General features: G+C 44.3%; 2 protein-coding genes across 4 annotated transcripts; both read right to left on the bottom strand.

Annotated features, from left to right (window-relative positions):
• Positions 1 to 412: 412 nt before the first annotated feature.
• On the bottom strand, positions 413 to 10,658 carry LOC134396368 (zinc finger protein 829-like). 3 transcript variants are annotated; one of them, XM_063122844.1, is made up of 6 exons: positions 10,607 to 10,658; positions 7,845 to 8,351; positions 7,580 to 7,706; positions 6,781 to 6,881; positions 5,103 to 5,229; positions 413 to 2,074 (listed from the first exon to the last, which is right to left on the bottom strand). In XM_063122844.1, the coding sequence occupies exons 2-6, from the start codon at positions 8,256 to 8,258 to the stop codon at positions 987 to 989; spliced, it is 1,857 nt and encodes a 618-aa protein (XP_062978914.1). In that variant the 5' UTR covers positions 8,259 to 8,351; positions 10,607 to 10,658; the 3' UTR covers positions 413 to 986. The 3 variants fall into 3 exon arrangements, with proteins under 3 accessions (XP_062978914.1, XP_062978916.1, XP_062978915.1); XM_063122846.1 differs by having other exon boundaries at positions 6,799 to 6,881; XM_063122845.1 differs by lacking the exon at positions 10,607 to 10,658 and adding an exon at positions 8,523 to 8,564.
• Positions 10,659 to 13,766: 3,108 nt separating this feature from the next.
• LOC134396373 (zinc finger protein 383-like) lies at positions 13,767 to 23,504 on the bottom strand. The gene is made up of 6 exons (XM_063122851.1): positions 23,441 to 23,504; positions 20,928 to 21,442; positions 20,646 to 20,772; positions 20,253 to 20,380; positions 19,832 to 19,958; positions 13,767 to 16,411 (listed from the first exon to the last, which is right to left on the bottom strand). The coding sequence occupies exons 2-6, from the start codon at positions 21,342 to 21,344 to the stop codon at positions 15,423 to 15,425; spliced, it is 1,788 nt and encodes a 595-aa protein (XP_062978921.1). The 5' UTR covers positions 21,345 to 21,442; positions 23,441 to 23,504; the 3' UTR covers positions 13,767 to 15,422.
• Positions 23,505 to 27,441: the final 3,937 nt, after the last annotated feature.

Here is a 27,441-nt window from a genome sequence, read left to right as displayed (position 1 = left end):
GGCTTCCTGTAACTTCAGCCCGTTATTCCGTGTCCTGCACTCTGGGAGGATCGAGAGCAGATCCTGGCCCTCCTCTGTGGGACAACCTTTCAAGTATTTGAAGAGTGCTATCATGTCCCAGGGCGCAACCCATAGGATTGCGCCCTTCTTATTGTATGGAAATAGTTTTTTTGTGATATGTTGGTCCTTCAGTTCCCTGAGACCTTGTACTTCTTCTGCCTGTTACAGCTAGTTGTTGGTTGGGCAGGTAATCTACATTTTTAACATATATCAATCATATTCTCATCTTTCACGTATCGAGGGTCCATTGATTTGTTTGCTGCTACTCCCTGAGGACTGTCCTCGTTTTTGCCTTTGGTTAGACAATTCAACACCATCTAAATAAAACTAAAAATAAAATAGTAAAAAAGCATTAACAATTTCTAAACAATCCATTTATCTTTCAGGTATTCAAAAATATTAGGAGTAATTAAATTCAACATTGTTCAGAGTCCAATCTTATGGAAGGGAAGGTTTGTATGTGCATGTAGTCAGTCCTTTAAATGCATTCTTCCAAGTGGGCTTCCCCAGTGTGAAATATGGGATGCATTCTGTCTGAACCTCACTACAAAGGACTTCTATGGGTTCTTTTCTGTGTGAGTTATTTGGTGAGAAGTGACATTGATCTTCTCACTGAAACTCGTTCCACATTCCAGGCAATTATACAGTTTATCTCATATTAATTCTTTGACGCGAAATCGGGTTTATATTCATATGGAAACTTCAACACTCAAAGCATTATATCATTTCTCCCACGTAAGTTCTTTGATTTTGGCAGAGGCTTACACTTAAGCTTTTTCCGCACTCCAAGCATTTATACGGTTTCTCCTCCGAGTTCTTTGATGCTTTCTCAGGTTTCAGCCTGAACTGAAGCTCTTTCCACACTCTGCACATTTATATGGTTTCTCCCATGTGAATTCTTTGATGATGACAAGTGAGGCTTGCGATCACACTAAAGCTCTTTCCACACTACAAGCATTCAAATCATTTCTGCTTGTGTGTATGATTTGATGAGAAGTGAGGCTTGTGCTCAAACAGAAGCTATTTCCACACTCAGAACATTCACATGGTTTCTCTCCTGTAGAAATTCTCAGATGTGTTTTAAGGGTTGAATTATGACAGCTTTCTCCACACTCCAGGTATTTATTGGGCTTCTCCCCGGTGTGAATTCTTTCATGATAAGTAAGGTGTATCTTCTGACTGAAGCTTTTACCACACTCTGCACATTTATATCGTTTCTCACCCATGTGAGTTCTTTGATGTCTACTGAGGCTTGAACTCAAAGTGAAGCTCCGTCCACAGTCTGTACATTCATATGGTTTCTCTCCTGTGTGAATTTTTTGATGAGAAGTGAGGTGTGTGTTCTGAGTGAAGCTCCTTCCACACTCTACACATTTATATGGCTTCTCCCCTGTGTGAATTCTATGATGATCAGTGAGGTGTGTCCTTCTGCTAAAGCTCTTTCCACATTCCAAGCATTTATATGGTTTTTCCCCTGTGTGAGTTGTTTGATGTCTGCTGAGGCTTCCCCTCAAACTGAAACTCTTTCCACACTCTGAACATTTATAAGGTCTCTCCCCTGTGTGGATTCTATGATGTTTACTGAGATTTCTACTCACACAACTAAGACTTGTGATCACATAGAAGCTCTTTCCACACTCCAAGCATTCATATGGTTTCTCTCCTGCGTGAATTCTTTGATGGGAAGTGAGGCACGTTCCAAAACTGAATCTGTTTGCACACTCCAAGCATTTAAATGATTTCTCCTCTGTGTGGATTTTAGAATGGCTGTTAAGGGTTGATTCAGCATCAAAGCTTGTCCTAAACACAGAACACTGACTTGTTTCCTTCTGTTCATCTCTACTTTCTTGGACTGTGGTTTCATAGTAGTAACTGTCCTGAAAAGCAAAGGAGTTATTCATCTCCAGACTTGCTTCAGTTTTTATTCTCTCCTCATCCAACAGTTTACATCCGTCTCTTTCTGATGGCTCCTCATTTGGGTCTTCCTCCGTCTCTGCTTCCCATTCACCACCTTCTGCAATAAAGAGAGAAAACTGGTGAGATATAGGTTCAGCTCAGATGACATGATAACCAACAGTGGTTTAAATAGTCAATGGTTGGTTTACTTAACCCACTATGGGTTAGCGTGTTGCGTGGAGGGAGTTTTTTATAACCAACAGTTGGTTATTTGTCCAAAATAACCAACACAAATAACCAACGCTGTGCAGAGTCGGCTATTTGAACCACCATTGGTTGTTGTGTTGTGTGGAGGGTACCGTTGGTTATTTCCTCAGCCACTATTGGTTTTTTCATCTGCCACAGAGTTGCAAGGCAAGAGCAGTCAAAGTGGTGGCTACAGCTCTAGTCCAGCCAGCAGGATAGATTTTCGGCAGCAATGGCTGATGGGATACTAGCAAGAGGACCGAAGGGGGGAAAGAGGGTGGAGGATGAGTGAGTCAACTCAGCATGGACTTTGGCCTTAGCTAGACCTAAGGTTTACTGCGGGATCGTCCCTGCCTGCTCCCGGGATACCCTGTGTGTCATTTACATGAACAGGGATGACCCCGAGATAATCCCAGGATAAACCTTAGGTCTAGCTAAGGCCTAATAGTCAACTTAATGGTGATACTAATCCACACCACAGTTGATTATTAAGTTGTGGGGTGTACCCCCTGGACAAACAACTTTCAAGTTGATTATTACCCCACTGTTGACTATTGTGTTGTCTGAACACAGAGCTTCAAACCACTAAATATCCTCAATGAATACTTGTGATAAAGGGAAGAGCTTGTTAGGGAACAGTTTCAGCAATGCAGTGGGCCTTGTAGTTTGCAGCTAGGGTTTAATTAGAAGTAGTCTGGCAGTGTGTGACCTAGTTCAACTTGTAGAATGTCAGAGTCTGTGTGAGTTTATCAATAAATAATAATAATAATAATAATAATAATAATAATAATAATAATAATAATAATAATTTCTTACCCACCTCTCCATTCTGATCGAGGCGGGGAACAACAACAAATGATAAAATACATAAAACTGAATTAAAACATAATATACATTGTTAAAAACATCCTAAAAACATCTTAAAATTCCACTGGATAGGCCTGCCGGAAGAGCTTGATAGCCTTCTCGAATGCTAATAGACTGTTAAGTTGACAAGTCTCCTCTGGCAGACCAGTCCACAGTCTGGGAGCAGCAGAAGAGAAGGTCCTCTGGGTAATACTTGTCAGCCTAACTTTGACTGACTGAAGTAGATTCTTCCCAGAGGACCTGAGTGTGCGGGGCGGATTGTACGGGAGAAGGCGATCCCGCAGGAAGCCTGGACCCAAACCATGTAAGGCTTTAAAGGTAATAACCAACACTTTATACTTCGCTCGGAAACTAATTGGCAGCCAGTGAAGAGATTTCAAAACTGGTGTGATATGGTCACACCTAGGTGTACCACTAACCAGCCTGGCTGCCATATTTTGAACTAATTGAAGTTTCCGGACTAGGCACACAGGTAGCCCTATGTAGAGCACATTGCAGAGGTTGAGCCTTGTCAGCATTTTCAGAGCCAAGTGGAGGGGTGGGGGAGTCGCCCACTCCCACCTGCTTGCCCTGGCAGGGAAGCTCTCACTGAGGATGCTGACAGAGATAAACTCTCACAGATTCGGACATTCCACAGGCAGAACTAGGCCCAGACCCTTCCAGACTACCTCTAATTAAATCTTAGCTACAAACCACATGGCCCACTGCAGCGCTGAAGCTGTTCCCTGACAGAACGAAAAAGACCAAGATGAGAGGGAGATCTTATGTATTTATCAGCTTCTCTGGGTATGGTATTTGCAGGTATGGTATTGGAACAATGGGTTTGGCAAAAAGAAAATGTGAATTTGGCTTCCACTCAGACATGAAGCTCGTAGGTTCAGACACAGGGTGGATTTGATTTAAATCATGATTTAAATCACTACTCAGAAAGACTCGATTTAATCATGTGACTTCCCCCCCCCCGCCCCCCAAAAGTGCACTCTATTCATTGAATTTTTTGAACCTTAGCACTTAAGAGGTAAAGGGGTTGATCCTGGGTGCATAGATTTGCAAGGGAACAATGGGACTGTGATCTCTGCAGACACAAATTCACCGTTTTGAGAACTGTAAAACCAAGCAGCTGTGATAATATCTTCTAGATAGAAAAATGGCCCAATAATCCTACAGAAACCTCTGGAAGAGCATGACATCATGAATGGATTAGTGGAATTCATTTACCAAAAAATTTAAACATTGCATGAATATACAGCCTCATGCTACATAATTAAAAACTAATCCTTATTTCATGATGAATAACTTTGGACTATAATGTATCTTAAATAGAAAAATATCTTTAGATAAGATTTTTCCTCAAAAAGCATTTTATTAAAAAAAAATCTTATTTAAATAAAAAAAAATCTGATTTTTTTTTAAAAAAAATAACAATTGATTTTTATCCACCCTGTTTAAGGAGAACCAGTGTGGTGTAGTGATCAGAGTGTTGGACTAGGACTCAGAAGATCTGGGTTTTAGTCTCTTGTCATTTGTTTTGATAATAGTCACCAATATTATTTTGTTGCTTGATCTTAGCAGCAAGAGCAGGTTTTTCCTTCTACTCTTATGGCCTGGTTCTAAGTCCTAAACTCCCAATATTCCCCAGCCATTATGTGGCCAAAGTACTTCAGTTTTGCCTTTACTACCATTCCCTCAAGTGAGCAGTCTGGCTTTATTTCCTGGAGTATGGACTGGTTTGATCTTCTTGCAGTCCAAGGCACTCTTAGAATTTTCCTCCAACACCACGGTTCAAAAGCATCTATCTTCCTTCGCTCAGCTTTCCTTATGGTCCAGCTCTCGCAGCCATAGGTTACTACGGGGAATACCATTGCCCATTTAATAGTTTAATATACATTCTCTTATATTTCATTTTGAGTGCAGTATGTCTTAATTATTTAATGCCATTACTTTTATACTTTATTAATTTTTTTAATCATTTCCTTCATGACAGTCACATAGTAACAGCTTCATTCCATGTGCTATTCTTTTTTAATGCTTACCAAGAAAGGCCATGATCCCAGAATTCTCCTCCATGACTGTCCTATATAGAGATTTCTGATCAGGATCCAAATGGCCCCACTCCTCCTCCGTGAAAGACACAGCCACCTCCTCAAAGGTCACCAGACCCTGTAAGGAAAAGGAAACAATTCCTCCTCAGAGAGAACGTGGAGATTACAGAAGAGGAAAATCTAGGGTAACCATATGGAAAGGAGGACAGGGCTCCTGTATCTTTTAACAGTTGTGTAGAAGAGGGTGTCATTTGTATGCAGGCAGCACCTGGTGAAATTCCCTCTTCACCACAACAGTTAAAGCTGCAGGAGCCCTGCCTTCTTTTGTATCTGGCCCGTGGATTCTGGAGTGTATCAGAAGTTTCTAGCGGAGAATACCAGACCATTCATCTGTGAGCTGAAGCTGAACGGAAAATGGGTCTTGCAACAAGACAATGATCCCAAACATACAAGCAAATCTACAAAAGAACAGTTGCAGAAGAAGAAATTCCATGTTTTAGAAAGGCCTAGTCAAAGTCCGGACCTAAACTCCATGAAAACGTTTTGCCGGGACAGGAAGCGAGCTGTACATGCAAGGAAACCCTCAAATGTCATGGAAATGAAGCAGTTCTGTAATGAGGAATGGGCCAAAATTCCTCAAAACTGGTGTGGGAGACAGAGCAACAGTTATAGGAAATGTTTAATTGCAGTCATTGCTGCTCAAGGGGGTGCCACCAGATCTCTTCCGGCAGGCCTACCCAGATTTTTTTTTTAACACGTCCAATTGTTATTTTAATATTGTATTAGTTTTGTATGTTTTTAACCAGTTTTATGCATTTTATTGTGATTTTGTATTTAATGTTGTTCCCCGCCTCAATCCAGAGGCAGGTAAGAAATAAATATTCTATTCTAAATCTAATGCTTAGCATGCATTTTTACACCTGCATATTGAATGCTGAATCAGTTGGGGACAAATAAATATGGAAAAAACATCATGTTTGTGTCTCATTTATTTCATCAGGTGATTATTTATTTATTTTTTATTTATTTATCATACTTATACCCTGCTCCTCAGCCAAAAAAGGCTCTCGGAGCGGCTTACACTTAGCAAAAAAGACAGTCCCTGCCCTCAGGCTTACAATCTAATAAAGACATGACACACAAGGAAAAGGAGTCAAGGAGGGATGGAGGGAGGAGAGAGAAAGAAAGAGAGAGAGAGAGAGAGAGAGAGAGAGAGAGAGAGAGAGAGAGTCCAGCAGGAGCAGGCCCCGATGTTACTTCTGCCTGCTCCTGTCCCCTCGGTCCTTCTTCTTCCCCACAGGGCCAAGATGGCAGTTTGCCCTGGGGGGGGGGGGGGGAAGAGTCCAGCAGGAGCAGGCCCCGATGTTACTTCTGCCTGCTCCTGTCCCCTCGGTCCTTCTTCTTCCCCACAGGACCAAGATGGCAGTTTGCCCTGTGGGGGGGGGGGGAAGAGTCCAGCAGGAGCAGGCCCCGATGTTACTTCTGCCTGCTCCTGTCCCCTCAGTCCTTCTTCTTCCCCACAGGGCCAAGATGGCAGTTTGCCCTGTGTGTGTGGGGGTGAAGAGTCCAGCAGGAGCAGGCCCCGATGTTATTTAGTATTAAGGACTGGATAAAGACCTAATAACATTTTAGATTGGAAATAGATGATAATCTTAAGGGTTTCACAAACCTTTTCTCTCCACTGTACCTGATCCAGGTACAAGGCAGCTGTTTCCCCTCCGCCATGAAGAAGAGGTGGCTGAATATGTATTGCTGGCATCATCCATTCACCTGTGGGAGACAAAGGTGGTGGGAAACCTGGAGCATGTACCTGTCTCATGAGATCAAATCATGCATGTCTAAGTATACAATGGCATTGAAACCGCCCAGAGAGCTTCGGCTATTGAGCGGTATAGAAATGTAATAAATAAATAAATAAACTCCATTTATACCCCCGACTGTGGTATGATCTCCCCGATGAGGCTCGCCTGACACCAACACTGTTATCTTTCAGGCGCCAGGTCAAGACTTTTCTCTTCTCCCAGGCATTTAATAGCATTTAACAACGCTAAGTTTGTTTTTAATGGACCCCAGAACGGTTGTTTTTAAATGGATACTGTTGTTTTGTACTGTTGTTTTTCTGTTTTTGATGGTTTTAAATTTTGTACACTTTTTTTTTAATGTTTACTGTTTTTAACTTTTGTAAACCGCCCAGAGAGCTTCGGCTATGGGGCGGTATATAAATGTAATAAATAAATAAATAAATAAATAAATAAAGTCAGTTGTATGCAAACACATCTCTCCTCGTTTGGGTTCCTGACCAGAAAACACAACCTTGCTTTTCATGTATAAAATCTTCAAGTGTTGAAAATGAACACATTCTGAACTGTGGGAAAGGATGGTGTTAAAGTGTCACTCCCCCAGCCCAGCCCTCAACCCCACAAAATATTTAGAGGAACCAATTTGAAATATGCCCCATTAATCCTTACCCTGCATGGTGGCTCCTCCATCAAACTCTCGCGTGATTCTCCCTCGCCCATGACTGTGTTTACTGTCTGATGGACCCTTCTCTGCCTCAGGGAAATCAGTGCCCAATTCTGCAAACAGGCCATGCACCTGAAACCACAATGAGAATCAAAGACATGCAATGGGGAGGAGGATTAAAAAAGGAATAATACTAGAGGCAAAGGCCTTGGACAATCAGTAGAACATTCTAGCATAACCTCTCTTACATTCTTCACCCTTTGTTCTCACCTGCAGCTCTGCCTGCTTCTTGTCCTCTGCCTGGCTCAGGAGGAAGCCTTCTGCCAGGGCCACTGCCTGGGAACTGGTCTCTGCTCCACATTCTCTCACCCAGCTCCCAATCTCCGAGGGCAGGATGGCCAGGAACTGCTCCAGGATCACCAGGTCCAGCATCTGGGTTTTGGTGTGCTTCTCCGGTTTCAGCCACTGAATGCAGAGATTGTGGAGTCGGCTGCAAACCTCTCTGGGCCCCTCAGCCTCCTGGTAACAGAATTGCCGGAAAGGCTGGCTCTGTACATCTGAACGGAGCATCTCTTCTCCCAGAATTCTCTGCACTGTTCTTTCCCAGAATTCCCCAATGCTTCCAGTTGTGGTGGGACCAGGCCCTTTTCCTGCTTTGAGGCAAGCTGAGTCTTCCTCATCCATCTTGGATTCAAGGAAGCCTCTGACAATGCCAAAGAACCTTCTCCTTCTTCTGGTACTTTCTGGCTAAAGACCAATTGGAACTGCTTCAAAGTCCTGCAAGGCCAAGATATGTTTCTGTGAGGTAATTATTACACTTTCAGATCAGGAAGATTGTTTATTCCCCAGGGATGACTCCAGCAAGGCAACCTAAATAAATCTCCCAGAAGGAAAGGCTGGTGAACATCAAGGCCCAAAGAGACACCAGAGCCTCGGGTAGGTTCCTACCTGAGCCTCCACTGCTTCTTCATCCTCTCCCCTCAGGCGGACACCATTTCCTTGTCTCCTTCTGCTGCTCCCTTCGTGTGTTCCTCAAGTCTCACATATACAGAGAGCCAGTGGGGTGTAGTGGTTAGAGTAATGGGCTAGGACTTGGGAGATCCAGGTTCTAGTTCCCAGTCAGCCATGAAGCTCAGAGCGTGACTTTAGCCAATCACTGACTCTCAGCCTAATCTACTTTCAAGGGGGTGTTATGAGGTCACAGAGGACTCTGTGAGCCTTGCAAGTTGTAGAAGTGGTGGGATATAAATGCTATAATCAATCAATGAAAATACCTTGAGAACATAAGAAGTGCCCTGCTGGATCAGACCAAGGGTCTATCTAGTCCAGCACTCTGTTCAAAGAATAGCAGAGTTGGAAGGGGCCTACAAGGCCATCGAGTCCAACCCAACCCCCTGCTCAATGCAGGAATCCACCCTAAAGCATCCCTGACAGATGCTTCACACAGTGGATAACCAGCCATCAGCCAGGGATGAACAAGCAGGACATGGTGCAACAACACCCATGTTCCCCAGCAACTGGTGCACACAGGCTTACTGCCTCGAATACTGGAGATAGCACATAACCATCAGAGGTAGTAGCCATCGATAGCCTTCGCCTCCAGGAATTTATCCAACCCCCTTTTGAAGCCATCCAGATTAGTGGCCATCACTGCATCTTGTGGTGGTGAGTTTCATATTTAGAATCAGGATCTTAATTAAGGAAATAAGAGTTGATGGATCATCTGGCTTTATTAATTCTCTTGAATTTATATATGCATAAGGCCTATAATTTCTAAGGAAAATTTCAATTTTCTCTGATTGGGACATCTTTTTGATTACTGAAAACAAATTATTATTATTATTATTTATTTATATAGCACCATCAATGTACATGGTGCTGTACAGATTACACAGTAAATAGCAAGACCCTGCCGCATAGGCTTACAATCTAATAAAGTTGTAGTAAACAGTAAGGAGGGAAAGAGAATGCAAACAGGCACAGGGAAGTGTAAACAGGCACCGGGTAGGGTGAAGCTAACAGTATAGAGTCAGAACAAACTCAATATTTAAAAGCTATAGGGAAAAGAAAAGTTTTTAGCTGAGTTTTAAAAGCTGTGATTGAGTTTCTAAGTAATAGGTCTCCACTGCCTCTGAGATGAGGTGCAATGCCTCTGTACAAGGAGGTTTCCTTCCTCTCACAGCTAAGAGGTGTTTTTCTGGAGCAGATCCAAGGCTCACATCCTGTTCCCACCACTGGCGGGGGGTTGCTTCCAAGGAGCCCACAAAAGAACTGGGATCCATTGGACCTGCTTTGTTGGGGGTCTTTGCATCAGCTCAGCCCACCCTCCTCCTCCACACACATTTTGACACGTCTATTTGACATTTCCTTTCTCCTGCTTTTTAACACTTTCGGGTCCTCTGCCTGTAATTTCTCTCCCCTCCCTTCTCCCCCTCCCCACCCCACGCGTGGGCAAAGGGCGACATATGGAGAGGATGCCAATTCCAATCGAAGTGCAGCCAGGGGCGTCAGTTGCTTCGATTCCATCTTCTTAAATATTTCAGACTTTTTAAAACTCACTCCCTGATCAAAAGGGGCCTCCTGGTTTTGAAGAGAGAGCAGAGGAACAAGAAGAACCCGGAAGACGGGTTCTGTATGGCAGGGATCCCCCCAACCTGGGGTCCTCCAGCGGGGAATGCTGGGAACTGTAGTCCAACCCACCTGGGACGGAGCACTAGATTGGGGAAGGCTGAAGTATGGGTGAGCTAATCAAGCCATCTTCTCCGGGATGAAACGGGCGGGGGGGTGTCTCTTCTCAGCCCCTCCACCCTCCCGCTCACTTGCTCTTACCAGCCCCCAAATCCTCCCCGACATCTTTGCCCCCTTTTCTCTCCAAGGGCTAACTGGTTAGGTCTCCTCTCCTCCCCTCATGGGGGATACTTAACGCCCCTCCCTTGACTTTCCCACGGAACCCGCCCCCCCCCGCCAGTAGCCCTGGGATTCCCTCCCCCCCCCCAAAAAAAAATGCCCAGGTGGGGTTGGAGGAGACTTACCTGCTCCGAGAAGGGAGACTGCGATGCACCTGATTTGCTCCGGATAGGAAACACTCCGCTTTCCTCTGAAGGGGAGGAGTCAACACAGGAAGGGATTTCGTAGGAAGGGGTGTTGATAGGGGGGGGTGAGAGAAACCACTCCTCCTATCTCCCCCCTCCCCATTCCCTTCCTGTCTAGGATTCAGTCCATTTAACTCTTCGAAAGCCAAGAAAGCGTCTCTCTCTGTTTCTCTCTCTCTGGCCGTTGCTAGACGAGGCATTAGCGCGGTTTGAGGCCTGGTCTCCCTCCTGTGCATCCAGATGACGCACAGGGGATTCCGGGGTCAGGCCGGGCTAAGATCTCCCTTAACCCGGGATAAGCGGATTCGCTTATGGCCCGGCTTTTCCGCAGCCCTGGGGCTGTGGAAAGTCTAGCGACTTCCGTGGCTTTTCCCGGCTCCTCGCTTAGGAGTAGCCGGGAGAAGCCATGGACTGGGCACAGCTCTCATGGGGGGGGGGGGGGAGAGATAGGGGCCGGGAGAAAGGCCAGACCTGGCAGGAGAGAAGGGGGTGGTGGAGAAGAACGGGCATCGGGGACGGGGGAAGAAGAACGGGCATGGGCATTGGGGACGAGGGAAAGAAGGACGGGGGACAAGGCATGGCGGACAGGTGGGGAAAGAAGGACGGGGGACAAGGCATGGCGGACGGGAGGGAAAGAAGGACGGGGAGGACAAGCGAGCGGGCAGGGGGGCATCAGGCATTGTGTGTGTGGTAAATCAGGGGCAGGGGGAGCAGGGGACCCTATATTTATTTTTAAACCTACCTTTTCCGGCGCACAGGAGCGCACATGGCCCTTTAAGATTTAAAAAAAATGGCAGACGCGACGGGGCTTTCCCTTGCCCCGTCGCATGTTACGTCTGGAAAAGGGTGACGGCACGCGCTAGCTGTAGCGCGCCGTCGCCCCGACTCCCGGCTGGATTATCCGGTAGGTCTAGCAAGGCCCTCTCTCTCTCAAACCAGGAGCCAAGGAAAACATGCCTTGCACCAGATGGGGAGGGAAGACTCTGGCTGAGTTTGGACGACACGGTAATCAAGGGCTGTTTTCCATGTTGTTCCTTTTAACCCCCACTCCCCGTTTGATTAGCGTGTGGCCCGAACTCAGGCAGGATCTACACTACTGCTTTAAAATGGTTTATAACAGTAGTGACAACTGTTGGGGCCCAGGATACACTCCCTATAAAGTCTTCAAAACATTTTCAAAGTGTTATATCCTGTTTGAGAGCTAGTAACGTTTTTGCGAATTGTTGTTTTTCCTCCCTCACCCCCCTTTCAAATCAGTTTGGTAGGATGGGCAATACTATGGCACATGCAGTTCAACGTAGGTAAGTGTAAAGTGATGCACATTTGGGCAAAACATAGTAAGAGCTGTACAAAATGATGCAGGGTATGGAGAATGTGGAGAGGGAGAGATTTTTTTCTCCCTCTCCCATAATACTACAACCCGGGCTCATCCATGAAGCATATTGGTGGGAGATTCAGGACAGATCAAAGGAAGGATTTCTTCAAGCAGCACAGAGTTAAACTATGGAATTCCCTTCCACAAGATGCGGTGATGGCCACCTATTTGGATAGTTTAAAAGGGGGTTAGATAAATTCCTGGAGAAGGTGATCAATGGCTAAGTGCATCCTCCAGTGCCAGAGACAATAAGCTTGTATACACTAGTTGTTGGGGAACATGGGCGAGACTTTCCTAGATATGCTTGGATAACCTGCAAAGTCTTGGACTCTCTGAACTTATTGGAATTTCTTCTGCCAGCCTGATCTGGGGCTGCTGGAGGTTTGTTGTGATGTGTGTGAAATGAACCTGATCTTGTGCTTTCTGTTTTGAACTAGTTTCTGTGGATCTTTATTAGGGCTGTAAAGGCCTAAACCTATTAAGGCAATGAAAGGTTTTACTTAGGGTGACCATATGGAAAGGAGGACAGGGCTCCTGTATCCTTAACAGTTTTATTGAAAAGAGAATTTCTGCAGGTGTAATTTGTATATATGTGGGAACCTGATGAAATTTTCTCTTCATCACCACAGTTCAAGCTGCAGGAGCCCTGCCCTCTTTTAAATCTGGTCACTCTAGTATAGCTCCTGCACTTTTACTGCTGTGATGAAGAGGAAATTTCACCGGGTTCTCCATATATACAAATACCTGCTGAAAATCCCTGTTCTATGCAAGTGTTAAAGATACAGGAGCCCTGTCCTCCTTTTCGTATGGTCACCCTATTTTACTCTGAATTTGGCCTTCTCATTGGGAAGTCAGGTAGTGAGTGACAAAGCTGGGAAGTGAACCCGGGACCTTCTGGATGCAAAACAGGGGCTCTACCACTGAACTACAGCCTGATATGGATAAAATACCAGCTGAATTATCTGACTTGTAGACACTTTATTAATCTGTCGAATTAACATATGAATAAACCTAGATTTTTAGTGGTGACGTCACTTTTCCTCTAAGGTAAAAGTATTTTAAATTATTTAATATACACAACGAAATATCTCTGCCCTGCATCGGAGATTAAATACATTGCATTTGTACATGGAGGTTCCATTCTTCTCACAGCTACAAGCTGTCTTGCCGCAGCAGGTACAAGGCTCACACAGGGCCATAGTCTGCTCCTGGAAGTCGCCAGCAATTGCTGCTAAGAAAACCACGAGCTTTGTGCACCAGGAGAACGGGACAATGCTTCGTTGGGGTCTTCTCTGTTCCCCCCTCTGATTTTCTTGTTCTTTTTTTAAAAAAAAACTGCCTTGCTTTTCAACACTGCCATGTCCTCTTTGCAAAGTCTCCCCTCTCTGGGCACGGCTTGGCCTGTTCAGGACCCACAAACTTTTTCTCTAGCCTTGGTTTGAATCTGGGTAGCCCCCTTCTCTGGGGTCATCATGCCCTCTCCCCCATTCCATTCCGCTCATCCTGACCCTCCCCCATAAGCCCTGGGGTTCCCCTTCACTCAAATGCACGAGGTGGGGTGGAGGAGGCTCACCAGATTCAGGTGTGTGATCTGCTTGTGGTAAGACAGACAGCATTTTTCCTCAGGTGGGAGGAGTCAGCACAGAAAGGGGGAGGAGCATTTGCTATGGGGGGGGCATCCCTTCCCCCTCCCTCTCTTCCCTTAGTTGTCTTTGCTTCAGCACATTAATATTCCCTAGCATTTATTTAAAGCATTTTCTAGACCACTTTTAACTGCTATACAACCTTCTCAAAGTGGTTACAGGTACAAATATGCATTTAGCCAGAAAAAAGTCCAGCAATTCTCAGCATTCCCCAACTAGGCATGTTGGACGGAAAATGCCACGATTTGTAGGACTTTTTTCCGGCTGGGAAATGCTGGGCTTCTTCTTGGACCTAGAATGCACTAGGACTTGTTTCTGGTTAAAAATCCATTGCATTGTTCCCTTACTCACTAAAATAAAGCATTACACAGAAATACAAAACCAGTAACAAGAATCACAATTCAACAGTACATCTAAAATCAGCAATAAAATAGTAAAAAGCAGTCACAATTTGAAAGCAACCCATTTTGTTTATTGGATTTTTATTAATATTGTGAATAATTTAATTACTGCAAATCTAGGAGAATTTTTTATTTAAAAAATTGCCAATAGGACCATGTAGTACCACATAGGTTTAAAACAATGTGGTCTAATCAGCTAAAACACTGCTGGACATGTCAAGCCCTCACAGGCAGACTATTTACACATATTTTAAGGATTGCCGGAATATTAAACAATTTTAGAAAGAAGCACTGGATATATCAGCACAACAACTTACTCCAGACCACAAAATAATTCTCTTGGAATATTCAAAGAAACAAGCTGAGCAGGAGGAAATGAAATGAATAGCAAATCTATTTAAATGTAGCAAAAATTTGTATTGCCTATTATTGGAAGTTTCCTGAAACTCCACAGGTGTCTTCCTTTGTTAGGGAAAAGCTGGGAAGCAGCGTTATCAATTTCATATTTCCTCAGGAATCAGCAAGGTCCACAAAAATATTTACTGATAAATGGTCACTTTTCCTAAACTTTTGGAATTATCATGGAATTACACCATAAGTGGGTTTTGTCGATGATTTAATTAAGGTTTCTTTTTGTCTTCAAATTGCTTGCTTTGTTCAAATCATATTTACCTTTTTATATAAAAAAATGTTTTTAAATAGCTGTGCTAACTTTCAAATTAAACAGGAAAAAGCAAAAACGAACAATCAGGTTTTTAAAACCTTTTTAACAAACGTCATGAAGGGGCTAAGCTAAGTCATCATGGGAGGCAGTGCAACAGTGTTGGGGCCAAGAAGGCCCTGTTCTGTTCCCTACAACATGGTGGATATTGCTGGCAGGCCCACGAGCAGGATTTTAAACTTAGGAGCTGGGAAGTCTTGCATGGGTGTTCAGTCCTTCAAATTCATTCTCCCAAGTGGGTTCTCTGAGGTGAAAGATGAGTTGGATAAGACAGAACCTCCAAGCACTTCTATGGAATCTCCCTTCATGTTTGTAGAACTTGCTGACTCTTTATTACGTGGAAAGTGAGACTGATCTTCTGACTGAAGCTTCTTCCACATTCCAGGCTATACTATGCTTTATCCAATATGAATTAGTTGATGAGAAATCAGGATTATACTCATATGGAAACTTCAATACTCCAAGCATTTCTGTTACTTTCTGCTTTGATTTTAACAGAGACGTGTGCTGAAACAGAAGCCTTTCACACTCCAAGCATTTTTATGGAATCCCCCGAGTTTTTTTAATTCTACTGAGGTTTCTGTTCAGAGGGAAGCTCTTTCCACCCTCTGCCCATTCATATGGTTTGGCCCGTATGAGTTCTTTGATGAGAAGTGAGGTGTGTGTTTTGACTAAAGAGTTTCCCACAGTCTACCCATTCATATGGCTTGTCCCCTGTATGAATTCTTTGATGAGAAGCAAGGCTTGTGCTCACAACAAAGCTCTTTCCACACTCCAAAAATTTATGTGGCTTCACCCTGTGAATTCTTTGGTGTGATGTTAGGTTTGAGCTCTGATTGAAGCTCTTTCCACACTCAGAACATTCATATGGTTTATCATTTGTGTGAGTTCTTTGATGTCTGCTAACACTTGTGCTAAACCTGAAACTCTTTCCACATACTTCACATTTATATGGTTTGTCCCCTGTATGAATTCTCTGATGACAAGTAAGGCTTGTGCTCACACTGAAGCTCTTTCCACACTCAGCACATTTATATGGTTTCTCTCCTGTGTGGTTTCTTTGATGACAAATGAGGCTTGTGCTATTTTTGTAGCTTTTCCCACACACTGCACATTTAAATGGTTTCTCGCCTGTGTGAGTTCTTTGATGAGAAGTGAGGCTTGTGCTCTGAGTGAAGCTTTTCCCACATAATGCACATGTAAATGGTTTTTCTCCGGTGTGAATTCTTTGATGACGAGTGAGGCTTGTGTTCATACTGAATCTCTTTCCACACTCTGCGCATTCATATGATTTCTCCATTGCATGAACTCTTTGAGAAGTGAGGTTTGTTATAATGCTGAAACTCTTTCCACAGTCTTTAAGGATTAATTGAGAATCAAAGCTTGTCGCAAACACAGAGCATTCATTTGTTTTCTTTCTTTCATCTACTTTTTCTTGGAATGTGGTTTCATTGTAGTCACTGGCCAGGAAAGTGTAGGATTTGTTTCTTATCTGCTGCTTTGCTCCAGTTTTTATTTTCTCCTGGTACCTCTGTGTACACCCTTCTCTTTCTGGTGACTCCTCACATGGGTCTTCCTCAGTCTTGGCTTCCCATTCAGCACTTCCTACCATGAAGAAAGAAAACTGATAAGATACAGAAAAAAAATCTCAAATCTCTGAACCACCTCAAACAACAGTGTTGATAAAGGCAAGAGCCGAAAAGACCTGTATGGGAGGCAGAACTTACAATGCATTTCCCACCCTCTCTTGACTGGCATTGACAGCAAGTGTGGTATGGAATTTGATTTAAGCCTCCATTCCAACACAAAGTTCATAGCTTCACATTTGAAGCTTCACGAGAGCCAGTGTGGTGTAGTGGTTAGAAGGTTGTACTGGTTCTTTTTCATCTGCTCATCCATAAATCCCAAAAGAAAGTATTCCGGTTTCAGTTGGATATTAATTTTTAGGATTTTTTGGATTACAGAATGAATTTGTATCCAGAAAGTTTTTGCTTTTTTGCAGGTCCACCATGCATGGTAGAATGTTCCTTCCTGCTCTTCACATTTCCAGCACAATCCTGATGCCCGTTTATACATTTTAGACAATTTTGCTGGTGGCATATACATCATTTTGTAAAAAAAAATTCTTTAAGATTAGTACTTAACGTAAATTTTAGCCCTCTTGTCCACATATTTTCCCATTGTGCCACTGGTGTTCTGGCCCTATTTTATCATACATTCTTTCACTTGTTCTTCCTCCATCTCACTTGTTCTTCCTCCATTCTTATATACGACAACAGCTGCAAGATTACTATATGCACAAAGATGGAAGGGCAAAATAGTGCCCACAATAGCTGAATGGCTACTGAAGATGTTCGAGCTAGTGGAGATGGCGAAACGCACGGCAATAATGAGAGAAAAATCGACTTTAAGATTTATAACTGAATGGGAACCTTTTGTAAACCTTATGAAGGGACGAGAAAAAGATGACTTGTATATCTATGGATTCAACCAATAATGTAGAAAATTTTAAGAGAGAAATTAGAGATTTGGATTTGACAGTGATAGAGTAAGAAAACAAATAACAACATTGTTACATATTTTTGCTGGGGAGAATATTGGAAGAACATTTTATTTTTGTGTTTTTTGTTGGTTTTTGTTTTGTTTGAGTTTAGTGGGTGTGTCTGTCTATACGTATTATGTTTTGCAATGTAGTGTCTTTTATTTATTGGTTTTTGGAAATAATAAAAGATTAAACCTGAAAGAAGGTTGTACTGGAACACAGGAGATCTGGGTTCTAGTCCTCTGTTGAAGAACCAAAGGTAGATGAGCATCCAAAGCCGGTCACAAAGGAGAGAAACAAGTTCTCAGGATGCGAAATACCCATTATTTTGGGGGCTGAAGGCGGGGAGAGCTGATGCTGACATCTCTCCCCATGCTCAGCCCTGAAACAAATGGATATCATCGGTGTAGCACATGCACACCCATCTGTTTTGACGCCAAGACCGGAGAGAACTGGAAGAGGCCATCTTCCAGTCCTACCAGAGGACTGTAACACCAATTTTCAAAAAGGGATCCAGGGGGGATCTGGGAAATTACAGTCCGGTTAGCTTGCCATCTCTTCCAAGGAAATTGGTTGAAAGCGTTATTAAAGACAAAATTAGTAAGCATGTAGAAGGGCAGGTTCTGCTGGAGAAGAATCAACATGGCTTCCTCAAAGGCAAGTCCTGTCTCACTAATCTAGGATTCTTTGAGAGTGTCAACAAACATGTAGACAGGGGTGATCCAGTGGATATTGTTTACTTGGATTTCCAAAAGGCTTTTGATAAAGTCCCCCACCAAAGACTCCTGAACAAACTTAGCAGTCATGGAATAAGAAGAGAGGTCCTCTTATGGATCAGTACCTGGTTAGAGAACAGAAAGCAGAGAGTAGGAATAAATGGTCAATTCTCCCGATGGAGGGAAGTAAATAGTGGGGTCCCACAAGGATCGGTATTGGGACCAATTCTTTTCAACTTATTCATAAATTATCTGGAATTTGGAGTGAGCAGTGAAGTGGCCAAGTTTGCCGACGACACCAAATTATTTAAGGTTGTTAAAACACAAAGGGATTGTGAAGAGCTTCAAAGGGATCTCTCGAAGCTGGGAGAGCGGGTGACCAAATGGCAGGTGCAGTTCAATGTAAGCAAGTGTAAGGTGATGCACGTTGGGGCAAAACAACCCAACTTCAAATATAACTTAATGGGATCTGAGCTGGAGGTGACCGAACAAGAAAGAGATCTTGGGATTGTGGTGGACAGCTTGATGAAAATGTCCATCCAGTGTGCAGCTGCTGTAAAGAAGGCAAACTCCATGTTAGGCATTATAAGAAAAGGAATTGGGAATAAAACAGCCAGTATCATACTGCCTTTATACAAACCTATGGTGCGACCACACTTAGAATACTGTGTACAGTTCTGGTCACCAACTAAAAAAGGATATTATAGAGCTGGAAAAAGTGCAGAAAAGGGCAACTAAAATGATTAAGGGGCTGGAGCATCTCCCCTATGAGGGAAGGTTACATCAACTGGAATTGTTTAGCTTAGAAAAAAGGAGGCAGAGGGAAGACATGAGAGAGCTGTACAAAATTATGCATGGTGTGGAGAATGTGGAGAGGGAGACATTTTTCTCCCTCTCTCAAAATACTAGAACCTGGGGTCATCCCATGAAACTGATTGGTGGGAGATTTGGGACAAATAAAAGGAAGAACTTCTTCACACAACACAGAGTTAAATTATGGAACTCACTACCACAAGATGTAGTGATGGTCACCAATTTGGATGGCTTTAAAAGGGGGTTGGATAAATTCCTGGAGGCGAAGGCTATCCATAGCTACTAGCCCTGATGGTTGTGTGCTAACTCCAGTACTCGAGGCCATAAGCCTGTGTGCACCAGTTGCTGGGGAACATGGGTGGGAGGGTGCTGTTGCACCATGTCCTGCTTGTTCATCCCTGGCCGATGGCTGGCTGGCCAGTGTGTGAATAGAGTGCTGGACTAGATGGACCCTCGGTCTGATCCCGCATGGCACTTCTTATGTTCTTAACTGTTGCCGGAGAGAGCTGCCAGCTCTCTCTGACCTCAGTTTTGAAACTAATGGGCCTGTCCTCCTGGGAAGCACGTGGGGAGTATAGTGGATCGCAGGGCCTCACCAAGGGACAGCATAATCAGCGGTTGCACAAGTGGGATTATTTCCTCTTATAGAGCTCCACTCTTGCCTCGTGACTCTGTAGGCAGGGGAAATAATCCACGAGCCCGACAGATGACAAAATATTCAACGGTTGTGCAGATAAAGAACTCTGCACAGCATTGATTATTGGAGTTGGTTATTTCGTGGAAATAACCAACCCTGGGGTGGGTTTTGCCCCAAAGACGACACAATAGTCAACGGTGGGCTATTTAATCAAACATTGACTATTGCCAGCCAACATGTTCAAAACTCCTAATATGAGTTTGTAAACTCATTGTAAACACGGTATTACCACCAACCAGGGAAAGATGGAGCCTTACCAAGAAACGTCACCATTCCCGAATTCTCCTCCATGACTTCCCTATGCAGAGCTCTCTGGTCAGGCTCCAGAAGAGCAAACTCCTCCTCCGTGAAATACACAGCCACCTCCTCGAAGGCCACCGGGCCCTGAAAGCAAAAGAAATCTCCTCGTCATAGACTCCATGAAGATTACAGAAGAGCAAAATCCAAAGCACTAGTTAAGGTGAGATGACCAGTGATTGTTCTCAGCATCTAGATATGCCCATTTCTTTTTGCTCATGGGGAAACCTTATTTAAAAACCTCCTGATGTAAACCTCACAGCCTTCCAAGTGGGCAGCTTTGGCAGAAGCAAAGGGAAGGAGAGAGATTTGTTTAGCCCCAGAGAGGTAAGCAGAGGGCAGAGGTTGCTGCTGCTGCTGTCCAGTAATCCTTCACCCTACCTGATCCGGGCGCAGGGCAGATGTTTCCCCTCCACCATGAAGAAGAGAAGACTGAATACGTCCTGGTAGCATGATCCTTTCTCCCATGGCAGTCAAAAATGGTGAGAAACCGGGTGCATGATGCATGTCTAAGTACAAAAGGATATTAAACCTCTGCTGTTTATCCCCATGCTTTAAATTCCCATGGTGTGTGAAAACACAACTCTCCGCATTTGGGTTCTTGACCAGAAATCACAGTATAGACTTCCATGCACAATGTCTTCACGGGTAGAAAATAAACACATTTCTGAACTGGGGGAAAGGATGACGTGAAGTGTCAATCCCCCAATCCTACACCTCACCCTCCAAAATATTTAGAGGAACCAATTTGAAATAGGCCCTATTAATCCTTACCCGGCATGGCGGCTCCTCTGTCCAGCCCCTGCACAATTGTCCATCGCATTAGACTCTGTCTGCTGCCTGATGGAGCCTCCTCTGCCTCAGGGAAGTGAGTGCCCAATTCTGCAAACAGGCCCTGCACCTGAAACAGCCATGAGAATCCAAGACATGCAACGGGGAGAAGAATTAGAAAAGGAAAGACACTAGAGGCAAAAGCCTTGGACAATTTGAAAAAAACATTTAAGTATATTCTCCCTCACATTCTTCATCCTTTGGCGTGATCAAGAAGAAACTCACCTGCTGTTCTTCCTGCATCTTGTTTTCTGCCTGGCTCAGGAGGAAACCTTCTGCCAGGGCCACTGCCTGGGAACTGGTCTCTGCCCCGCATTCCCTCACCCAGCTTCCTATCTCCGAGGGCAGGATGGCCAGGAACTGTTCCAGGATCACCAGGTCCAGGATCTCGGTTTTCGTGTGCCTCTCTGGTTTCAGCCACTGACAGCAAAGATGATGGAGTCGGCTGCACGCTTCTCGGGGTCCCTTGTCCTTTGGGTAGCGGAATTGCCGGAAATCCTGGCTCTGTACACCTGGGCAAAGCATGTCTTCGCCCAGGATTCTCTGCTCTGTTTTTTTGCAGAATTCCTCCCTGCTCCCGGATGTGGTGGTAGGAGCCGGCCCTCTTCCTCCTTTAGGGCCTGCTGAGTCTTTCTTGTCCATATCAGATCTGTGCTCTGAAGAGACGAAAGAAATCCTCCTTCCACTGACACTTTCTTTCTCAAGGACAAGACTGCTGTAATCAGAGATGGTACCAAGCCCTGCAAAGCCGAGACATTGTTGTGCAAATTAATTATTACTCTGAGAGGGCAGGTAGATTTTTTTCCCCAGGGATGACTCCAGCTAGCAAAACTTCATCTCCTAGGAGAGGCTGGTGAAAACCAAGGCCCAAAGAGACACCAGAGACTGGGAGAGGTTCCTTCTCGTGAGGACCACACACACCAAAGTCCTCAGTCTGATTGAGAGGCTGATGATGCAGCATCCCACCAATTCATCCATCTTTAACAATTCCTCCCTCTCCACAAACACTCCCTCCCTCAGCCTTCCTTTGAGCACCTCCTTCACAGTCATTCCTGTCTCAAGCAAGTCCAGATCAGTTGGGTTTTCACGTTTTCGTTAAGTCTCACAAATACAGAGAGCCCAGTGCGGTGCAGTGGTTAGTATCAGGCTGGGTCTCAGGAGACCCGGGTTCTAGTCTACAGTCGGCCATGAAGCCGACTTTGGGCCAGTCCCTGACTCTCCGCTTCACCTACCTCACAGGGTTGTTGTGAGGATAAAATGTAGGACGAGAACTATGTGAGCCTTGCAAAAGGGGAAAAAAGCAGAATATACGTGTAATAACAATAATTAAAAAATGCAATAAGCTATGTTGCAACTCATTTAGATTAGGGATCTTAATGTAGGAAATATGAGTTGATCAATTATCTGTCTTGTGGAAAATTGATTAAAGATGCATAAAGTCTGGATTTCTAGGAGAAACATCGCCGTTTCTCTAGTTCAGACACATCTGAGATTCGGCATCCTGCATCTCTAATGTTGGACATTCCTCTCACGGCTCAGAGCACCCAGGATGGAGCAGATCCGAGGCTCGCATCAGGCCCCATCCTGTTCCCACCATTGGCCAGCCGTTGCTTCCACGAAACCCACCAGCTTTGTTCTTCCTTGGGGAAATGGATCCAATAGGAACATCCCACCCAGGTCCTCCCTGCCCACATCTTGGGGCGCCTATTTTCTACATTTCCTAGGGTGACCCTATGACAAGGAGGACAGGGCTCCTGTATCTTTAACAGTTGCATAGAAAAGGGAATTTCAGCAGGTGTCATTTGTATATATGGGGAACCTGGTGAAATTCCCCCTTCATCACCACAGTTAAAGCTGCAGGACCTATACTAGAGTGACCAGATTTAAAAGAGGGCAGGGCACCTGCAGCTTTAACTGGTGTGATGAAGAGGGAATTTCACCAGGTTCTCCATATATACAAATGACACCTGCTGAAATTCCCTTTTCAATACAACGGATAAAGATACAGGTGCCCCATCCTCCTTTCCATAGGGCCACTCTAACATTTCCTCTCTCCTGCTTTTTATTATTTATTTATTCATTCATTTATTTATTCCCCATTGAAAAATTTCAGAGCGGTGTACAATGTAAAATGAAAATAAAAACAGTTAAAACAAAATTTAAAAGAAGTAATAACAGTAATCCAAGGCTGCATGTTAAAGAAAGGCTTCTTGGAATAAATATGTTTTTAACTCTTTTGTGCCCTCTTGTGAATAAGAGGGCACAAAACACACACCCCATTCGCTACAAGCAGACAACGGGTGGTAGACGGAGAGGACAGTAATTCTAATAACAATTTGGGTTTTTAATCGGGGAATCGGTTCTGATCCATCTTTTTTCCACCGTTTCAGACTTTCTCAAACTCCCCCCCTAGATCCAAAGGGGCCTCTTGGCTTTGCAGAGAGCAGGACATTCACAAGCCCACCGGAGTGTGCGTGTGGATTATTCTGTGGGGCGACCCACCTCAACATGCTGTCCTCCCCCAGGGGATAATTGGAGTTGTAGTCCAACACACTCTCCTCAGCCCTCCCACCCTCCTTCTGCCTTGCTCTTGTCAGCCCCCAAATCCCCACAATCGGTTAATGCCCCCCCCCCAAAGCTTTTCTCTATTCTCTTCAGTGACTCGCCAAACCCTATTGCCAGCGGCGACTCCAGTCCTCACGCTCCCCTGCTCCCCCCGCCCTCTCCCGGCCCCGTACTTTGAAAAACAAACGGCCTGCCCAACCGTTGCTGCTGCCGCCGCGAGGGAACTCCGGGCAGCTCAGCAGCTTCAAAATCCCCAACTGAGCATGCGCGGCAGTTCGCACATGCTCAGAACGTTACTGCTTCTCCTGAGCTTTTCCCTGGGCAAGAAAGGCTTTGGAGTCAGCCTACGTAATCCAATACCTCCCCTCCCACCAGGGTGAAGGCTGGATGATTGACAGGCAGTAGGTGGGCTCTGCTGGCCAGTCAGTGGCCAATCAGAGCCATTTTTGAGAGTGACGCCTTGCAGGAATCCCTCGGCAGTCCCGAGGTGTCAGATGCAACCAGATTCTTCGTTCTCGCCTTGTTTAAACCATCGCTCTTCCCCGCCAACCTCCAATGACTGGGGGTGGGGGGGAAGCAATGTGGTTGTTGTGGGAAAATAACTAATTTCGGCCTGTGTTTGGAGCCTTTCCCCCAACAATTCCCCCCCCCCTTGAGTCTCAAGCTTCCCTTCCCGCCCCCTTCAATTCTGCAAGGGGTTTCTGTAGAAAAGCAAATTGACTAAACATTATTTTATTTTAAAATGCTTTGTGTGAATTCTGCTGCGATTATATAACCCAAGTCAGCACCGAATTTAATTGCCTGATGCCTCAGTTGTAGGGTGACCCTCTGAAAAGGAGGACAGGGCTCCTGTCTCTTTAACAGTTGCATAGACAAGGGAATTTCAGCAGGTGTAATTTGTATATATGGAGAACCTGGTGAAATTTCCTCTTCATCACAACAGTTAAAGCTGCAGGTGCCCTGCCCTCTTTTAAATCTGGACACAGTATAGCTCCTGCAGCTTTAACTGTTGTGATGAAGAGGAAATTTCACCAGGTTCTCCATATATACAAGTGACACCTGCTGAAATTCTCTTGTCTATGCAACTGTTAAAGATACAGGAGCCCTGTCCTCCTTTTCATAGGGTCACCCTACTCAGTTGTCTTGGGTGAGAAATGGGTGCATTGTTCTTGCCCTCCTCCTTTGCTTGACATCTTGGAGAAATGGGCTTTTGTACGAATGGCTTTCTCCTGTGTTGTTGCATAGTCTGGAGAAACTGGTGTGTGAGAGAGAAATAAATAAATAGGGTGTTCCCTCGGCCCACCCACCTCTGCTTTCAATCTTTAAATGCCCTTTGCCAGAAATTGCTTTCTCTGGCTTGAGTTCAGACGACATGCTAATCCACGGTTGTTTCCCATTCTATTCCCATTACACACACACACACACACCCGGTTGATAAGCGTGTGGATCGAACTCAGCCTCTGTGTTGCTATTCTGGATGAATGGGGTGGTTGGCGGTGGTTTGAACTGCTTTTAAATTTGGATCTATTTTTATCCTCCATTATCCTTGCTTTAATTAATGAATTAAGCCGCATGCCTGGCGTGGCTTGGTAGGGAATTAAATTACTACCATAGTTAGCAGGACCATATGAAAAGGAGGACAGAGGCTCCTGTATCTTTAACAGTTGTATAGAAAAGGGGATTTCAGCAGGTGTCACTTGTATGCCTGGTGAAATTCCCTCTTCTTCACAGCAGTTAAAGCTGCAGGAGCCCTGCCCTCTTCATTATTATTATTATTATTATTATTATTATTATTATTATTATTTGCATTTGCATACCACCCCAGAGCCGAAGCTCTGTGGGCGGTTTACCTTACTCTTTTGTATCTGTTCACTCTAGTAAAGCTGTTACACAACTGTTAAAGATACAGGAGCCCGGTCCTCCTTTGCATGTGGTCACCCTAACCATAGTGATTCCCATGGTCTAGGGCTTGTCATTCTTAATACCAAAGAATCAACTGCTTTGTGTGGTCTTTGAGAGTTGTCCATAGGTATATCCCTGAGTTTCCCTGTGGCTGGCATTACCTGTTTACATTATAGAAAAAATGGTATGGTCCTTAACAAAACACCCTAATATCAACAAGACAAGAGTTAAGGAAAATGGTAGTATTTACAAAATACTATCACCAATGCTTGACGGCTATAATGAACACTGATACACATTGAAAGTGCAGAGATAGCACATAAAACTAGTAAGAGCTGTATAGTATGAAAGTGTGCACAAAATAGTTTAAAACAAAATAGTTAAAAACAGGTCAAACGCGTTTCGACAGAGGTGTCTTCTTCAGTGACCCCAGCAGTGAAGCATAGTCAGCAACAGAGATATCAAGCCCGGTGTACTCAGGCTTCACCTCCAGGAATTGATCCAAACCCCTTTTAAAGCCATCCCAATTGGTGGCCATCACTAGAATCACAGAATAGTAGAGTTGGAAGGGGCCTAAAAGGCCATCGAGACCAGCCCCCTGCTCAATGCAGGAGTCCACCCTACAGCATACTTGACAGATGGTTGTCCAGCTGCCTCTTGAAGGCCTCTAGTGTGGGAGAGCCCACAACCTCCCTAGGTAACTGATTCCACCGTCACACTGCTCTAACAGTCAGGAAGTTTTTCCTGACGTCCAGCCGGAATCTGGCTTCCTTTAACTTGAGCCCATTATTTCGTGTCCTGCACTCTGCGAGGATCAAGAAGAGATCCTGGCCCTCCTCTGTGTGACAACCTTTTAAGTATTTGAAGAGTGCTCTCATGTCTCCCCTCAATCTTCTCTTCTCCAGGCTAAACATGCCCCGTTCTTTCAGTCTCTCCTCATAGGGCTTTCTTTCCAGACCCCTGATAATCCTGGTTGCCCTCCTCTGAAATCAATAACTATAACTACAATTTAACATCGGGTACAACCAACAATAAAATAGCAAAGAACAGGCACCATTTTAAACAATCTATTCATTCAAGCAATTTAACTAGCGCAAATGCAAGAGAACTGTTTTCCAAAATTGCCAAGAGGACCACATAGTTCCACACAGATTTAAAATAATCTACACTGATCAGTGGAGGTAGGGAGAGCAATCATATGTCTCCTCCCCCTCGCAGCCATGGCAGTTGGGAACCTAAAGGGGGCTTTTCAGTGGGTGGGGAGGAGATTAGAGAGGCCAGGATAAGGGTTATCCCAAGGCCGTTCCAGCCTCCTTCTCTCCCTCTCCAAATTGTCCCAGCTAGATGGGCAAAAAAGCCCATCTAGCAAATCCACCTGCGTTGTGCCTCCCCCTCTGCATTTTGGATGCTTTTCAGCCACCAGATTTGGAGACTAACTAGCATCAAGGGTAGAAGTTATTAGATTATGCCCTAAGGGAATATGAGACATCTCAAGCCTCTAAGGCAGACTATTTACATTTTTAAAAGGGTTTTCTGAATATTGATCAAAGTTGAAAATAACCATTGGATATATTCTTGGAAATGCCAGCAGATCATATTACTTTAGACCACAAAATAATTATCTTGGGCTATTTAAATGAGTAAACTGAACAGGAGGAAATGAAATTAATGGCAATCATCACGGAACTTCACCATATGTGTTTTTCTAACATTGGTCAAATCATAGTTATATTGTATAGTTACTTTTCCATAAAAAAACTTCTTTAAAAGCTGGGTCAACTTCAAATAAAGCTAGTAAAAGTACAAAATGAAGGGGCTAAGCAAAGTTATAATGGGTGACAACTCAACTCTGTTAGGGCTACCACCAAGGAGCCCTGCCTCGTTCTCACCAAATTGATGGGTATTGCTGATTGGCCCGTGAGGAAGTTCTCAAACCTAAGGGCTGGGAAGGCTTGTATGAGTGAAGTCAGTTCTTGAAGTTCATTCTCCCAAGTGGTTCTGTGCTGTGCAAGATGGGATGCATTGTGAAGGGTCCAGTGCTATTCAACATTTTTATTAATGATTTGGACGAGGAGGTGCAGGGAACGCTTATCAAATTTGCAAATGACACAAAATTGGGTGGGATAGCTAATACCCTGGAAGACAGAAACAAACTTCAAAGTGATCTTGATAGGCTGGAGTGCTGGGCTGAAAACAACAGAATGAAATTTAATAGGGATAAATGCCAAGTTCTACATCTAGGAAATAGAAACCAAATGCACAGTTACAAGAT

The sequence above is a fragment of the Elgaria multicarinata genome, chromosome 3 (genome assembly GCF_023053635.1).
Source record: "Elgaria multicarinata webbii isolate HBS135686 ecotype San Diego chromosome 3, rElgMul1.1.pri, whole genome shotgun sequence".
NCBI classification, from domain to species: Eukaryota; Metazoa; Chordata; class Lepidosauria; order Squamata; family Anguidae; genus Elgaria; species Elgaria multicarinata.
The sequence above is the reverse complement of the archived record's forward strand: the minus strand, read 5'-3'. Positions and strand labels throughout refer to the sequence as shown.